This window comes from Schistocerca nitens, chromosome 2 (assembly GCF_023898315.1).
Source record: "Schistocerca nitens isolate TAMUIC-IGC-003100 chromosome 2, iqSchNite1.1, whole genome shotgun sequence".
In the NCBI taxonomy this organism is placed as follows: Eukaryota; Metazoa; Arthropoda; class Insecta; order Orthoptera; family Acrididae; genus Schistocerca; species Schistocerca nitens.
This window is the reverse complement of record NC_064615.1, coordinates 703,483,553-703,501,578: the sequence shown is the minus strand read 5'-3', so window position 1 is coordinate 703,501,578 and position 18,026 is coordinate 703,483,553. Positions and strand designations below refer to the sequence as shown.

Here is an 18,026-nt window from a genome sequence, read left to right as displayed (position 1 = left end):
GCTCACTGTCGCGCATGATACATTAGTGGACCCCATCGCAATTTCTAACTCATTGGGTCAGCACTTTGCTGAGATTTCGAGCTCTTCAAATTACCCGCCAGCGTTTCTCCCGAAGAAACGTGCAGCGGAAGTGCGACCTCTTGCTTTCTCCTCTCAAAATCGCGAAAGCTACAATACTGTTTTCTCCATGCTGGAACTCCAACATGCACTCTCTTCTTCTCGCTCCTCCGCCCCAGGACCGGATGCTATCCACGTCCAAATATTGCTGCATTTATCAACCCATAGTCTGCGTTACCTCCTTCGCCTTTATAATCGAATTTGGACCGACAGTACTTCTCCCAGACGATGGCGGGAAGCTATCGTCGTTCCTGTTCCGAAACCTGGAAAGGACAAACATCTCCCCTCTAGCCATCGCCCCATTTCTCTCACGAGTAGTGTATGTAAGGTTTTGGAGCGTATGGTGAATTGCCGTTTAGCTTGGTGGCTGGAGTCCCGCAGTCTTTTAACACCTGCTCAATGCGGATTCCGAAAGCATCGTTCTGCAGTTGACCTTCTTGTTGCTCTCTCCACTTATATCATGAACAATTTTCTCCGGAAACGCCAAACAGTAGCAATATTTTTTGATCTGGAGAGAGCATACCATACCTGTTGGAGGACAGGCATCCTCCGCACACTGTTCTCATGGGGCTTTCGAGGCCGGCTGCCCCTTTTTCTTCGCGAATTTATGGCAGAGCGCACGTTTAGGGTGCGGGTGAACACTACTCTCTCCCGTACTTTCTCCCAAGAAAACGGGGTACCCCAGGGCTCCGTGCTGAGTGTTGTACTGTTTGCCATTGCCATAAATCCAATTATGGATTGTCTCCTTCCTGATGTCTCGGGCTCCCTCTTTGTGGACGATTTTGCAATCTACTACAGCTCTCAACGGACCAGCTTTCTTGAACGACGTCTTCAAGGATGTCTCGATCGCCTCCACTCTTGGAGCTTCGAAACCGGCTTCCGTTTTTCTCCCAGTAAGACCGTTTGTGTTAATTTTTGGCGACGTAAGGAGTTTCTTCCACCCTCCTTACATCTAGGACCTGTCAACCTTCCGTTTTCGGACGTCGCTAAATTCTTGGGTCTTATGTTTGACAGAAAACTGTGCTCGTCCTCCCACGTTTCCTATCTTTCGGCTCGCTGTCTGCGATCCCTCAACACCCTTCGTGTTCTGAATGGTACCTCCTGGGGAGCGGACCGAGTGGTCCTTCTCCGCCTCTATCACACCTTAGTGCGCTCGAAATTGGACTATGGAAGCATAGGCTACTCCTCTGCTCGGCCGTCTATTCTACGGCGTCTCGACTCTTTCCACTAACGTGGATTACATTTAGTGTCTGTAGCTTTTTACACCAGCCCTGTGGAAAGCCTTTATGCTGAGACTGCTGAACCTCCGCTGTCCAATCGGCGAGCAGTCCTTCTGAGTCGATATGCTAGCCATCTGTCTTCCATGCCTGCTAATCCAGCCCATGCCATTTTTTTCGACGCCTCCTTTGATGTAGGGTATGCAGGCCGCCCCTCCCCCTACTACCAGCGGGAGTCCGCTTCCGTCAACTGCTCCATTCTCTTTCCTTCCGCTTTCCTAAAACCTTCTTGTCAACTTGGGGTACAGCACCGCCTTGGCTCCGTCCCCGGATCTGCCTGCTCCGTGACCTTTGTCAGTTTCCCAAGGATGGTACCCCTTCACTTGTTTATCGTCGGGCATTTTCTGCTCTATGTGCACAAATGAAGGAAGCCACATTTATTTACACTGATGGCTCAAAAACATCGTTTGGTGTAGGGAGTGCCTATATTGTTGGCGACACCCCAAATCAATTTTGGCTTCCTGACCAGTGTTCGGTTTATACTGCGGAGCTTTTCGCTGTTCTCCAGGCTGTCCACTACATCCGCCGCCATCAGCGGATACAGTATGTTATCTGTTCAGATTCTCTCAGCTCTCTCCTCAGTCTCCAAGCTCTTTACCCTGTCCACCCTCTCGTCCACCGGATTCAGGACTGTCTGCGCTTGCTCCACCTGGGGGGTGTCTCGGTGGCGTTCCTCTGGCTCCCGGGACACGTTGGTATCTGTGGAAATGAGGCGGCCGATATAGCGGCCAAGGCTGCAGTCTCTCTTCTTCGGCCAGCTATTCAATCGATTCCGTTCGCCGATCTACGGAGCGTTTTATGTCGTCGTGTTGTTCTTTTATGGCACGCACATTGGTCGACACTTCTCCATAATAAATTGCGGGACGTAAAAGCTCTTCCTTGTGATTGGACCTCTTCCTCCCGAACGCGTCGTCGGGAGAAGGTAATTTTAACTAGACTCCGGATAGGGCACTGTCTTTTTAGCCATCGACATCTTTTAAGCGGCGATCATCCCCCACTCTGTCCCCATTGCTCTCATCTGTGGACGGTAAGACACCTTTATGACACGCGCTCGGCCTATCGCGTTCTCGAGTTTATTAGTGCCAGTGAAATGACGTCAGTCATTTGAAGCTTTTTTTGGGGACAACCAACCCCTTCTGTAGTGGATTTTTAAGCCTTCCTTCTGCTTTTAGTTTCTCCAATTTCGTTCCCATTGCTGCTGGTTTCCATTTTCGGTTTTTTACTGTTTCCTAAGTCACGGACCGGGCGCTAATGACCATAGCCGTTTTGCGCCCTAAAACCAAAACAAAACAATAAAAAAAAACAAAAAAATCCAGTAGTATGTCACATAGCTCCGAATAAATCGTGACATTAAATTAACCAAAGTAATACGAGTAACGAGTGAGCAAATAGAATACCACAGACTAACACAAGAATGCCTAAATGCATGTCATACCTTCCCACCGTGAGACAGACGCAGTTCCGAGGGGAGAAACGAGAACAGAAGCCGAGAGCAGAACCGTGTTAAGCTGGAAGGCCCTACGATAAGGGATGGTCGGACACCCACGTCGACAGCTAACCGCTAGGACCACACCACCTGCAAGTTTTAGCGTGAGACTTTTTCGCGTCTCTGTTACGTTGCAAACTTTAAGAAACACTGCCCCACCACGAAAAGCATAATGTTTCTCATTGGATGGACAGAATTTTTGTAGGCAGAGCTTAAGGTTAACATTGAGACCCTGATTGGTCAGATGAAAACACAGCCAGATAGTTTTTTTAAACCAACTTCGGTGAATTGTAGTAAGGAGAAGTTAGGCGAGAGTTGCTTCCGAGATGGCGAGGTGAGCGGAGCTGCGCTGTCCGCCGCCCCCTGACGAACACCGACAAGGTAATGAAAGCACGCGATGCCGCATAACAGCGCATAAAGCTTCACTCAGAACTGCAGAAGTCTCATCTGTTACACCCCCTTTTTTGCGTAATACTAGTGTCGATCGTCAATTAAAGCTCATGGTGTTCACATTTGCCACTTGAAGTAAAAATCTGAAACGCGATGATTTTTCTGTTATATAGTTATTGAGAAGCCACATCAGGCACTGTAATTTACGACAAGTTAGATAAGAAATTAAAGATAATTGAGGGTCACTGTAGACCATTTTGATAGCTTTCTCTTTTGTGAAACTTAATTTAAACCTAGATTATAGATGTGATATGGCATAGGCCATCCTTGTATTAAAACATTTCCTTTTATCAATAGTGCAATTTATAAACGATGTTTTGTGAGTAGAATAAAATTTCCAATGGTAAACTTAACTGCTTTTTCGACGTTATTTTACCAGCTAACTAAAAATAGGAAAACCTTGAACCCCTTCCACTAAATTTAGTTAGTATTAAGATTCTTTTACAGGGAGTGCAGTGGAGCTGACGCTGAAATCATTAAGTATTTGGTTATATCATCGCTAGTCTCACTGAACTCTTCTGAATTCTACATGTCATGTGTGGTCTGGCGTCTCCTTACCAGCAACAGGTCCCAGGTTCAACTAGTCAATTCCCTAAAAAACACGCTCAGTGCGTCGTTGCGCGAAAGTGGTAGGGAGACACGATATAGAACAAACAGACACCACGCAGAATGTTAGAAGCCGGCAGCACAAGCTGCCTCTGGCATGCTTTTCGACCAATGGCACAGACCCAAATGTAAAACCAATAGCACACTGTGAGGAATAAAATGCCATATTTTTAAGCCTGCAGAAGACTGTCCACGTCGTCAAACGGGGATACTGGCTGTCAATTCTAAGTTTTAGTACTAAAATCATGATTCCTCAGTGTTAACCAATTTTTTTTCCAACTAAGAGCTAAGATCAAGATGTAATCACATTAAGAATTGATATATCTAGGCCGGCCGGGTGGCCGAGCGGGTATAGGCGCTACAGTCTGGAACTGCGCGACCGCTATGGTCGCAGGTTCGAATCCTGCCTCGGGCATGGATGTGTGTGATGTCCTTAGGTTAGTTAGGTTTAAGAAGTTCTAACTTCTAGGGACTGATGACCTCAGATGTTAAGTCCCTTAGTGCTCAGAGCCATTTGAACCATTTTTGATATATCTAGATATTACCTGTATGCATGCAGAATGTCGACCTGTCACATCTCATTTTAACAAAAAAGAAAAAAAAACAGCCACAGTGTTCAGATGTCTGCTTAGTTATGCAGCATTTTTTTCCATTCCCATCAAAGGATCTCTAATGAAATGTAAACTCTGCAGATTATCCTAAACACTTGCTTATCTACTGCGTCCGAAGCATTACGTAAACTAATGTGCATCTAGTAAACATCCTTGAAACCATCATTTTTGTCTGCAAAAACAGTAACATATGATCACTCTCCTTTAGTATTTACAGTAAATGCAGATATCCTGTATTCCCATTTCGCATCCGGATTTTTGCTATATTGTACCCATATTTTACATATTTTTTCATATTTTCCGTCCTCTAGGCATAAATGTACAACAATATTTACATTCTGTTTGTTTATCCTAGCACGTTTCTCCCCAACAAAACTAGAGAGAATCTACAAAGTGTCTTGAAGATCATTTCTCACACTTATTCCGAATGTTAACCTAGAAAAACTTCCATCAACGCGCAACTGCCAAGCCAACCCATACATACACTAAAATACTCATGGACTGCGGTGGAGGTAGGGTTCTGACTTCAGGAATCTTAAATACATCTTTATGTTTACTCCCTCTTACAAAGTCTACCTCCACGACCACCCAAGAGTAATGGCACTCATTTGTACTTTCTCCTATGTTGACAACATGGAATATATCCAACCACGGCTGTGAAAGTTTCGTATGAACTCTAAAAATACGAGATGTATGTAATAGATGTAAATCGGAATACTGATCAAATACAGCTCAGAGAATTTGGAAAAAATGTTCAAGAAACTAACGTTATCCACTTTTAAACACAAAGCTCAATTGCTTTATTTTGTGCGCGTGTGTGTGTGTGTGTGTGTGTGTATCAGCTTCTCATGGGACTCCCAAGCCTTATCCCAGACCTATGCTTCTGAATCCATATCCTAATACTGTTTCAAATGAAAGATGGTTGATCCCAGTCTGGATGCTACCCCAGACCCAACGCTGGTAGATCCACCTCCAAACCATATCCAGATGTATTGGGTGTATCCACGAACGTACCCTGTACATTGGCGGCCCCTACTAAAAATGGACACATACATACACAAAATAATGGAATTGGGCTTTGTGTTTAAAATTTGAGAAGGGAATGTTATTTCCATCTGTTACATACATCTTGTGTCTTTAGGCTCCTGGATACAGTTGGGCATGTTATGGTTGTTATGTGGTGGCACACTGGGCATGCTCATTCCTTTTTCTAAAAAGCGAGACTCATATTGAATTTGTTGTTTATATGACATTTGTATGATTTATTTTGCATGTGCCATTGTACAGAAGGTGTTTTTTTTATTATTAGGCTGTAAATGTGGACCATTTATTCATGCGACTGTATCGAGTATTCTCTTGTTATTTCATCCTGTAAGTGATATCTGCTTTGTATGTCATATTGTACAGAAAACTGAACTGAGAAATTTGCATACATAGTCCTGTAGATGGTTGATAGTAGCTTTGCTTCAATGAATAGTTGGTGACTGGAGTACTCATAGATCTATATTTAGTTGAGTGCTAATATAAGTAGCTTTAATTAAGTCAGAGAGTTGTCTTACAATGAGTTGTACTTGATTAATTGCAGAAATTAATTTTATTGTCATTTTATGTCTATAGCCAAGGACCACATAACAGACATTATTATTTTTAGAATGAGATTTTTACTCTGCAGCGGAGTGTGCGCAGATATGAAACTTCCTGGCAGATTAAAACTGTGTGCCGGACCGAGACTCGAATTCTGGACCTTTGCCTTTCGCGAGCATCTGCTCTACCAACTGAGCTACCCAAGCACGACTCACGCCCCGTCCTCACAGCTTCACTTCTGCCAGCATCTCGTCAAGTTTGGAACGTAGGAGACGTGATACTGGCAGAAGTGAAGCTGTGAGGACGGGGCGTGAGTCGTACTTGGGTAGCTCAGTTGGTAGAGCAGTTGCCCGCAAAAGGCAAAAGTCCCGAGTTCGAGTCTCGGTCCGGCACACAGTTTTTATCTGCCAGGAAGTTTCATTATTATTTTTGTTGGTCAGATTTTATCTGCTGGGGAGAAGTCTATTGAATTTTGTTTTCATTGTGCTAAAGGTACTTTGTATTTTTATGCTCTTTTTGAGCCTTGGCTCTAACAACTATCTTGAGGTATACATACAGTTCTGTTTTGTTATCCTTTCTCTGTTGTCAAGAAGAATGTTTATGTCAATGAATTCTTTGTGAAATTGAGCCCAGGACTGCATAGCCCCACTCAGATTGTAGACTAAAATTGGCAGTAGAGCGTGATTGTGCATTGTGCCAGTGTGGGGCCCTTAGCCAGGCAGATAAAAGCCTGCACCTTGCAATTGAAACCAAAACAAAACAATAAAAAAAACAAAAAAAATCCAGTAGTATGTCACATAGCTCCGAATAAATCGTGACATTAAATTAACCAAAGTAATACGAGTAACGAGTGAGCCACATATGAAGTGGTGGTACAGGAGCAGGTCTCTGTGAGCATGGGGGCAGAGCTATCCCAGCTGTTTCAGTGGGTGAAGGATAAGCAGGTGAAGTTGATAGCAGAAAGGTGCAAGCTTGTGATTGCTGAGAATAATACTATTTGGCCAGTCATGTTTGGGTTTAAGTCAGTGTTTGTTATGAGAAGGTGATTCCCCATTCTGGGGTCAGGCAGTACTCCAGCCTCGCTCTATCGTCTTCGGTTTCACAACCTTCGCATGGCACTTCAGTGATGGCTCTCGGACTGACCGTGGTGTCGGCTCTGCCGTCGTCATTGGCGCCACCGTTTTCGGTATCGTCTTCTGGAACACTGCTCGGTATTTACAGCAAAGCTCTTCATCATGTATCGGGCCACTGAGTACATCCGGCGACACAGGATTTTAAATTGCCTCATTTGCTCAGACTCTCTCAGCGCCCTTCAAAGCCTGTGTCTGCTGCACACTGTCCATTCCTTAGTGCAACGAGTCCAGGAAAGCTGTCACTTGCTCACTCTTGATGAAGCCACTGTGGTGTTTATGTGGGTTCCTGGTCACGTCGGTCTGACAGGAAACGAAGCTGCTGAGGTTGCTGCCAAGGCTGCAGTCCTCGTACTTAAGCCCGCTAGTTCCTACACCCTCTCCGATGACTGTGTTGTCCTCTGTCAGCAGGTGGTTTAACTTTAGCATCACCACTGGTACTCCCTTCATGGGAACAAGCTCCGGGATATTGAGGCCCTCCCAGCGGCTTGGACGACCTCCTCTCTGCCCTCTCGCCGCGAGGAGATTATTTTAACAATGTTGCGTATTGGGCACTGTCTTTTTAGCTATCGCCATTTATTTAGTGGTGCTCCCCCACCACTTTGTGCATATTGCGCCCAACCTTTAACCGTCCGCCATTTCGTAACGGAATGCCCTTTTTTTAACCGCTTGCGTTCCCGTTTGTGTTTGATGTCTGAGTTAACGGCCGTTTTAACGAACGACGCCCGGGCTGTCGACTGCGTTCTACTTTTATCCGTGGTCACAATATGGCGAAGGCCATTTAATTTTTAGTTCTGGACCTTCGTTTCTCTACGGCGTATTTTATAGACGTTTCTCCACGTCCCCGTTTTTAACTGTCTTCTCTTCCTTCGATTGCGGTTGACGCGTAGTCGTTTTTAGCTCCTCTCTTTGTCGTCATGTTTTACAGTTTTGATGTAGGCGCGTATGACCTTAGTTGTTTTTGGTCCATAAACAAAAAACAAACAAACAAAGAAATTTTCCGGGGGGCCAGGACGTTAGGTGCAATGATCTTGGAGTATGTGAATGATATTAATGCTTTTTTGACGGTTGTTGAAGGGAAACTAGTCTTACGTTCTACATCTACATGATTACTCTGCAATTCACATTTAAGTGCTTGGCAGAGGGTTCATCGAACCACAATCATACTATCTCTCTACCATTCCACTCCCGAACAGCGCGCGGGAAAAACGAACACCTAAACCTTTCTGTTCGATCTCTGATTTCTCTTATTTTATTTTGATGATCATTCCTACCTATGTAGGTTGGGCTCAACAAAATATTTTCGAATTCGGAAGAGAAAGTTGGTGACTGAAATTTCTTAAATAGACCTCGCCGCGACGAAAAACGTCTTTGCTGTAATGACTTCCATCCGAATTCGCGTATCATATCTGCCACACTCTCTCCCCTACTACGTGATAATACAAAATGAGCTGCCCTTTTTTGCACCCTTTCGATGTCCTCCGTCAATCCCACCTGGTAAGGATCCCACACCGCGGAGCAATATTCTAGCAGAGGACGAACGAGTGTAGTGTAAGCTGTCTCTTTAGTGGACTTATTGCATCTTCTAAGTGTCCTGACAATGAAGCGCAACATTTGGCTCGCCTTCCCCACAATATTACCTATGTGGTCTTTCCAACTGAAGTTGTTCGTAATTTTAACAGCCAGGTACTTAGTTGAATTGACAGCCTTGAGAATTGTACTATTTATCGAGTAATCTAATTCCAACGGATTTCTTTTGGAACTCATGTGGATCACCTCACACTTTTCGTTATTTAGCGTCAACTGCCACCTACCACACCATGCAGCAATCTTTTCTAAATCACTTTGCAACTGATACTGGTCTTCGGATGACCTTACTAGACGGTAAATTACAGCATCAGGTTGTTTGTGTTACTGGAGGGAATGATTGCGATAATAGTTTTAAGTAGCGCTGGGTTCACTGTATCTTCCGTGTTAGGTAGCTAGAGGGATTATACGCGGTTATGAATTTTGTAAGGGTTTTTTCACGCTTTGAGGTACTGTTTCTTGGGGTTACTTTGTTCGGTGTCTGGTTGAGTGTTTCTTTTTCGCTGGACATCATGAAGGTGCTGCCCTGTTGTGGATTGAAACAGGGAAAGCAGTAGTAGTGTGTACTATTTTGTAGATGTTCTTGTTTTTGTAATGGCTATGTATCAGCATGGCATGTTTGGGCTATGCAATATATTGTTGATTGTAATTGGTGTTTTCAACCGGTTTTAAATTGCAGGCTATGTGTGTGTGTGTGTGTGTGTGTGTGTGTGTGTGTCAACCTTGTGTGATGGAGGTTCAGAGACCACTGTTGTGGATGGGAGATGGTACCGTGTATTTATAATTCGTGGCATATCTTGTTTCCTGCTGTGCCTAACCCGCCATGTTAGCATTACTCTCACTATAGCGTTTGGATAAGGGGCACGATTGGCGGCGTTTGTGGAGTTGCTGGCGCTGGTGCAAGCCTGGACAGGGTACTGTGTGACAAGCACTGAGTCTTGGACTGACCAGTACTACAGCCAGAGTCTTGGGCTGACCAACAGGTGAGTTCTTGGACTGTGAGTGGCGGTGCATGGTAGACTTGATTTCGATGGCACCAAAGGACAATCACCCAGAACTGGGTTGCAGACAGCAGGGGTCATTTCTACTGCTGTGCATGCCATAAACAGGACCATCCATGCCGTCTGGTTGTTGTCTGCAGAGAAGATGAATGCAGTCAGTTGGTGAGGAGCAAAGAATGTGACGTTTCCTCCAATCTGCTACGCCAAGGAGCTCTATGGGACCTTCACTAACGATCATCATGGGATGTGTTCACTGTGTGGACCAAAAATGGTTGGAGTCTTTTCCTGGTCGAGAGAACAGCAATTGCAATGGAGACACAGAGGCTTCCAGATTAAAAAAGGAGAGCTAACTGGATGCTTTAGTAACCCATATTTTATTCAACTGAGTGACGCAGCCTAGTGTACGGTGAAGAGTTTAGTATGTATATTTAGTGCATTGGGTGACCAGTAATATTTCACACAGTAGATCCATGCATGCAGTGTAGTGTGTTACTGTTGTTGTGTGGTGGCATACTGAAGGTGCAGATGTTTTCTCTAAAAAGCAAGAGCTATATTGATTTTGTTTTTTATGCACTGTGAGCTATATCGATTTTGTATGTGTCCTTGTACAGAAGGTGATATTGTTATTGTCTCCAAACACCTTTATCAAGCGTTATTTAGAGAAATCAGGACTTCACCCGCCTACAGTCATTGAAATAAATCAGTGGTGGAGGATGCAAATTTGTGCCAGACGGGGACTTGAATCTGGATACCCTGCTTTTCTAGAATGGCTGCCTTAATCGTCTTGGCCATATAGACACAATTGCAATCCTACTCCGATTCTCACCCTACACCCCTATCCATCAGCCCCATTGCAGATAGCATTTGCTAAGTCTGACAGGAATACTAAAGATATCTGTCGAACACATCTGACAGAACGAACACCTCATACCAATACACCTTCATAATTGTTACCTGATCTGTCCAACATCCTGGCTGCTGTCGTTCACTGTGTACCAGTGATTCGTGGAGGAGGCGCAGCTGTAACATGGTGGCTGCGTGCGTGTGTGCAGCAGGTGGAGGCGCCGCGCGGCGCGCCCACGGTGCTGGTGGTGGCGCAGCAGGGCCAGCCGACGTCTGGCTCCGGCTGCTGCACGTGGCCCGCGCCGCTCGCCGCCTGCTCGGCCGCCACCGCCCTCGTCGTCATCGTCGCCGTAGTCGCCGCCGCCGCCATCTTTACCTGCACCTCGGACTACCACCAGTGAGTATGCTCCTCGTGCTCGCTCAACAGGTTTATAGTAGCTTTTTTGTGGTAGAAGCTAGGTGTGGTATTAACGTTTTTGTCGTATTAGCATTGTCATATTTATAAGTACCAGGAATAAATAATTAATATGTTCACTAATTATTTGTGAAGCATGACATTATCGGGAAAGGAGATTGTAGTCTTAACGTAATTTATTAAAATTAAGAAAAACTATACAAAAGTTATTTTTTACTGTCTAGATGGCAGTTTACATTAGACAATTAAAATATGACAATTAGTTTAGATTCCGTGTAGCAAACATCTTCATATTGTTCAAATTGTAAATACAGGTGAGCAGTGTCATAATGTTTTAGCTCATCATTGTAAATGCAAGTGAGTGTGCATAGAACGGTACCAACAGCGAACATCACACAAAAACATGCATCTGTATTAAAAACAACCAGACTAAGACAATATCGTTGTTTAAAGCATCATCAAGAGCAAGTCAGGTCTTAACCTGTAATCTTGTGAGACGCGGGTAAAAAGAAAGAAAGAGGTGGAGGGGCGGGGATCGCATAAGTAAAATTTCATTAAGCATTCATTATGTGCACATGTAAAACAGGTGATACAGTAATAAGCTTTGTCCGTGCGACTGCTACGGTCGCAGGTTCGAATCCTGCCTTGGGCATGGATGTGTGTGATGTCCTTAGGTTAGTTAGGTTTAAGTAGTTCTAAGTTCTAGGGGACTAATGACCACAGCAGTTGAGTCCCATAGTGCTCAGAGCCATTTTTTTGAATAAGCTTTGTTACTGAATTACCTGTTTTACCGATGGTATACCGATGGGGTTCGGGTTGGGTTGTTTGTGGGAGGAGACCAAACAGCGCAGTCATCGGTCTCATCGGATTAGGGAAGGAAGTCGGCCAGGAACCATCCTGGAATTTGTCTGTAGCGATTTAGAGAAATCACTGAAAACTTAAATCAGGGTGGGTGGACGTGATTAGTACAACAATAAATACAGATTACGGGAATGTTCGCTATGATCGTTAGCGGCAACGCATAAAGGAATCCGAGAAGGAGAATAAGAGAAACGAGATACCACCCACCGACGGAAGACAATGGAAAAAAAGTGGTATGACTCACAGAGAACCTTAAACAGAAAGAAACGTAGCTGGGAGAAGATAGGAGAAATGGCTTTACTGTTTGTCAGATGGAAATTTGGCCATACACTTTCCTTCTACTCCATTTCTTAGTGAGAGCACTTCTTAGTGAGAACAAGTGATATATATATATATATATATATATATATATATATATATATATATATATATATATATATAATCATTCGGCATGAATCATTCGTAGTTTGTTTTCTATAAACGGAGAACGCATGTTTGTTGCCTACGACTGATGCCGTGATCTAGAATGATTCATGCCAACCGCAGACTTATAAAGAAGCTGATTTCCGTAGTCTCGTGCATAGGGCAGTCAATATACCTATGAGCGAAAAAGATAGGGAGACTGAAATTAATACCGTTAAGAGAATAGCGATGAATAACGGTTACAGAATAGATATGGTTAAAAAACTGTTGCGGAAAAGTAATAAGCGCAAAAAGAAAAAACCTGATGGAGAGAAAGTGAAAATTATCACGATGCCACACTACGGAACAGTCTCACAAAAGATAGCAAATATTTTTAAGCCATGCGATGTTAAAATAGCTTTTCAGACTAATAACCTAGTGAGGTATAGCCTTAAGCACGATATTGGCGAGAAGAGAAATAAGTTTGAAAGATCGAGAGTTTATAAGATTCAGTGCAGAACTTGTGATGCAAAATATATAGGGCAGACAGGAAGATCATTCGCGATCCGGTATAAAGAACATAAAGATGCGTTCAGGTTAGGAAATTATGACAAATCAGCTGTTGCGAATCATATATATGAAACAGGCCATCCCCTTAATAGCATAGAAGACAACGTAGAAATATTGCATGTAGAAAAGAAAGGGAGGAAACTTGATTTACTAGAGAAATTCGAGATAGCATTTCATGAAAAGAAACAAAGCAATATTCTAAATGCACAAGATAATTTTAAAGAAATGAGATTTTTTAGCGGGTTTTTAGAATTATTTTAGGATAGGTATGCGACTGTAAACTTGTAGCATGTCACTGAGGGAGTTGCGAGAGGCTAACGATGACAGACCAATGCAATAAGGAAATGAGGCGCCCAATAGCATAGCGTTACCGTCAAGCACACGGCTGTAACCACGCCACAACACCTAGGCACGTCAGTCCAGAACAGCTCCCGAGCCGGCACAGTGCGACAGCATATTTGGTAGCTATGGGACGGCCATCGACTTGTGTCAACAACTCCAATGTAAGACGAGGACCCACAGTCCAATATACCTTTAATTCTGTTTTACTCTATGGACTTCCCAACTATTTGTGATGGTATTTTGTCTTTTTAGTCCGTTTAATTTCATGACATAGACTTTACAACCTGATGATGAGAGCATTGTCTCTTGAAACGCGTTGTTAAAATATGTATAAGAATCGCGGTTGAATGCTAACAGTGATAACCAGTATAACGACAACTGCTACCTCGACTCCATAATGGATTATATTAAATTGCTAACTATTGTCCTTGTCTAATGCAGATGCAGGACAGCTGCACTCACTTCCGCCATCTCGCCTTAGTTCATTGCGCGGTCATAATGTTGCTGGCCTAAACACACCTGACCCAGAAATGTATTCCCGCAATCATTGTCAGGCAACAGTGGCTGTCAGTGTTGCCGTATAACATGTGGCTGCAATACGCTTGGCCGCGATTTTGCCGCCCAGTATGCAATTTTATGGCCCGTGGGAACGTACCTTCAATTTTCGTAATGATGAAGACGACTAGAGAGGCTCGAACAAGAATTTTAATGTTAAAATCGCTGTAACAGGAAGTGATATTTTTTCTGTTGGACGATTTTTATTTACTACTGTATCTTCAGAAACTACAATGGAAAGCATAAAAACCAAATTAGGAACACAGAAAATAAAAATTGTATCACTTCTACTTGACAAAGCATACTTTGGAGTAAATATTAAATAGAATATGATCCATACCCGTCGATCAACATATGGTACATGTAATGTAATCAACAAAAGCAAAACGAGGATAATGGAATGTAGTCTAATTAAGTCGGGTGATGCTGAGGGAATTAGATTAGGAAATGAGACACTTAAAATAGTAAAGGAGTTTTGCTATTTGGGGAGCAAAATAACTGATGATGGTCGAAGTAGAGAGGATATAAAATGTAAACTGGCAATGGCAAGGAAAGCGTTTCTGAAGAAGAGAAATTTGTTAACATCGAGTGTAGATTCAAGTGTCAGGAAGTCATTTCTGAAAGTATTTGTATGGATTGTAGCCATGTATGGAAGTGAAACATGGACAATAAATAGTTTAGATAAGAAGAGAATAGAAGCTTTCGAAATGTGGTGCTACTGAAGAATGCTGAAGATTAGATGGGTAGATATCATAACTAATGAGGAGGTATTGAATAGAATTGGGGAGAAGAGGAGCTTGTGGCACAACTTGACTAGAAGAAGGGATCGGTTGGTAGGACATGTTCTGAGGCATCAAGTGATCACGAATTTAGTATTGGAGGGCAGCGAGGAGGGTAAAAATCGTAGAGGGAGACCAAGAGATGAATACACTAAGCAAATTCAGAAGGATGTAGGCTGCAGTAGGTACTGGGAGATGAAGAAGCTTGCACAGGATAGAGTAGCATGGAGAGCTGCATCAAACCAGTCTCAGGACTGAAGACCACAACAACAACAATGTATGTGATATGCGTTGTCATACTAACTGATAGTCCAGGAGATACACGTATGTAGGTGAAATTAGATGTATACAGCTTCTCCTCTCACTCCCAGCGCTACATGCGCGCGTCCCTCTATATGACTTCAAAACAGCAAAACGATTTTATCTGTTGGTATACTCCGGCCGGCTGGAGTGGCCGAGGGGTTCTAGGCGCTACAGTCTAGAACTGCGCGACAGCTACGGTCGCAGGTTCGAATCCTGCCTCGGGCATGGATGTGTGTGATGTCCTTAGGTTAGTTAGGTTTAAGTAGTACTAAGTTCTAGGGGACTGATTGTGGTGTCACCGTCAGACACCACACTTGCTAGCTGGTAGCTTAAATCGGCCGCGGTCCTTTAGTACATGTCGGACCCGCGTGTCGCCACTGTGTTATCGCAGACCGAGCGCCACCACATGGCAGGTCTCGAGAGACTGACGAGAACTCGCCCCCAGTTGTACGGACGACCTAGCAAGGCGCAGTTATCCATATCTGTAGAGAGTCTCATTTGTATTCACCATAGAGATGTACAAGAACAAATTAAAGATAAGTATATGAGAAGCTCCGTTCTTTTCTTTATAGCTTTCATCACCTATACTGTTTCAGATTTAACGCAAGACGGCGTGAGTTACGCGTGCCCTATCGGCTACCTTATTGTGGACTGGCTGCTCTTGTCAGTCCACAACACTGATGACCTCAGAAGTTAAGATCCATAGTGCTCAGAGTCATTTGAACCATTTTGTTGGTATAAATCTGCATATCATTGTCATTATTAACAACTGGAAGGTATGTGAGCATTATAAAATTTTTTATGAAGTAAGATATACATTAAAAGGACATAATAACCAGGAAAAAGTTTTTTAAGGTGGTAGTCCACAACACGATTTTCCACATTAAGGTAAAGTATACATTGTAAAAGAAGGAAAACCAGGATTGAAAACAAAATGGTTCTGAGCACTATGGGACTTAACCGCTGAGGTCATCAGTACCCTAGAACTTAGAACTACTTAAACCTAACTAACCTAAGGACAGCACACTCATCCATGCCCGAGGCATGATTCGAACCTGCGACCGTAGCGGTCGCGCGGTTCCAGACAACCAGGATTTAAGCGCTAAAACTGCAAATACGGGGCATATCGCAGAGAGTTGTGTCGACCATTGATAGCGCCCTTTTTCCGGCAGCAGGGTGTTTACGTTGCTCGTCGTTTGCATGACAACGTCAGCGCTGTTCGAACAGGCCGGCCAGGACCTCGCTGTGCGCGCCAGAGAACTCCATCAGGCATAAACCACAAACACGACAGGATATTTTCTGAACCCCAGGATTTGCATATTTGTCTTTCTTTTGTAGTAGATTGTGAAGCATTCGTACCTTAATGTTAGGTGTTGGTCTAAACTCAGTTTTAATCCCATTCTTCCAAAATATACGTTCTAGCTTTCCTGACTGCTTCCCAATTGCTATCCTATTTTGAAATTAGACATAGAGGATGTGCGAATATAAGGATAGGAGTGGGAGGAGAAGCTATGTACAACTTACTTCACCTATACACACGCACAATCCTGACCTTTCAGTTAGTATGGCAACACATATTATGTACCTTACATTTCATATACCAGCCAAAGGTATGAGCTATATTTTATTTCATATTTATTATAAAGTATGCTTTTTCCAAGTAGAAGAGATACGTTTTTTAAATTAATTGTTTGCAATTTGGTTTTTATGTTTTACATTGTCCCTGAAGATAGTCGACGTTGGACGAAACCAGTCATAAGTAAAAATTTTGTGATTACGTCAGAGAGGAAGTAAAATAAATTATGAAAGAATCACTGTGTTTGGTACATGATATGTCGCTTTTCCAGGAAGTGTTCATGTTCTGTCTACGGATTTTTCGAAACAAAGCAGACTGGTTTCACACATTATCCTGGCTCTGTACTGGGTAAATGGCAAAAGAAAAATGTCATTTAGGACTGTTTAATTAAAATCAGCTTTTAAGCATGTAGTATTTAATTTTTTAAATTTATATGCTATTATTTTTATTTTGTGCGTTTTCGTATACGTCATCCAATATTAGGCCGATGAATTTATTCAAATTTTGGTATTTGCAGAATGCTTTCAAACACCAAAAACCACCAGATGCCACCAGCCTCCTCGTACCTTTTTACTGTTTTTTCTAGAGTTTCGTCAAGTTTCATGATGTTGTTTGCTTTCGGTTACCTTCCACACTTAGCCCTGACTTCATTAACGCACACACTGAGTTTTCTGCTTCTGTCTTCATACAACGTATCACATCTTTAATTTTGGGATTATTTTTCCGAACAAATTGTTAATTTTGTTGTTCCGGCTTTCTACAGCGTTGATGATAGAATGGCGCCATTTTTAGCAATTTCATAGACTGACCGGGACTTCATCCTTTTCCAACCATCTACGAACAAATTAATCGAAAAACTAAGGAAAGTTGGCGACATCCCGTGATTATGAATGCGCCTCCAACCATCCGCAGCAGACATCTTCAGGTTGAAGAAACACAAGTGCAGCACACATGCTGATTTGCAGCCTTACTTCTTTATTTCTCTTCATTCTCACTTAAGTGAGCATGGCTGTGTTGAGTAGCCGCCATCTTGTTGCGCAATGCGGGTGACCTTGAAACGGACTTAGTCGCTGACGAGGCTGCCGCGCAGGATCGCGCTCTAGTTTTAACAGAGCGCGATCCGCTACGAAAAAGAACTTCCGGTGCGGCAACGCCCTTCCGGCGTGCGCTGATTGGCTGCTGGGGCGCTCTTATCAACCGCAACTTCCGCTGGGGGCGCAGTCTCGCTCGTGAGGCAACAGCATGCTCATTCGACTCGAGGCAGCCGCACAGTACACACAGCCATGCCTTACCGCAGCAGCAGCAGAAGATATAGAAGAAGGAGTAGGTTACCGGTGTACAAGAATGTAGATACATTTGATTTGACTCCAAAGAATACAGTACAACAACAGCTACTTGGAGGACCAATTACTTTTGTAGGATGTAAGATTAATTTTTCTTGCACTACCACAGAGGTCGTGAGTGGTAATTATTGGTTGACTGTAGCCATACTACGAGGAGGTGAGACACCTTTGGGAGGACTTGAGAGCTA

General features: G+C 43.4%; 1 protein-coding gene across 1 annotated transcript in view; it reads left to right on the top strand.

Moving 5' to 3' along the window:
* Positions 1 to 18,026, top strand: part of LOC126235275 (gastrin/cholecystokinin type B receptor-like) — a 118,788-nt gene that overhangs the window by 34,701 nt on the left and 66,061 nt on the right. The window contains exon 3 of the mRNA XM_049944004.1: positions 10,902 to 11,089. Within this exon, the coding sequence (XP_049799961.1) occupies positions 10,902 to 11,089 (188 nt within the window). The remainder of the gene's footprint in view (positions 1 to 10,901; positions 11,090 to 18,026) is intronic.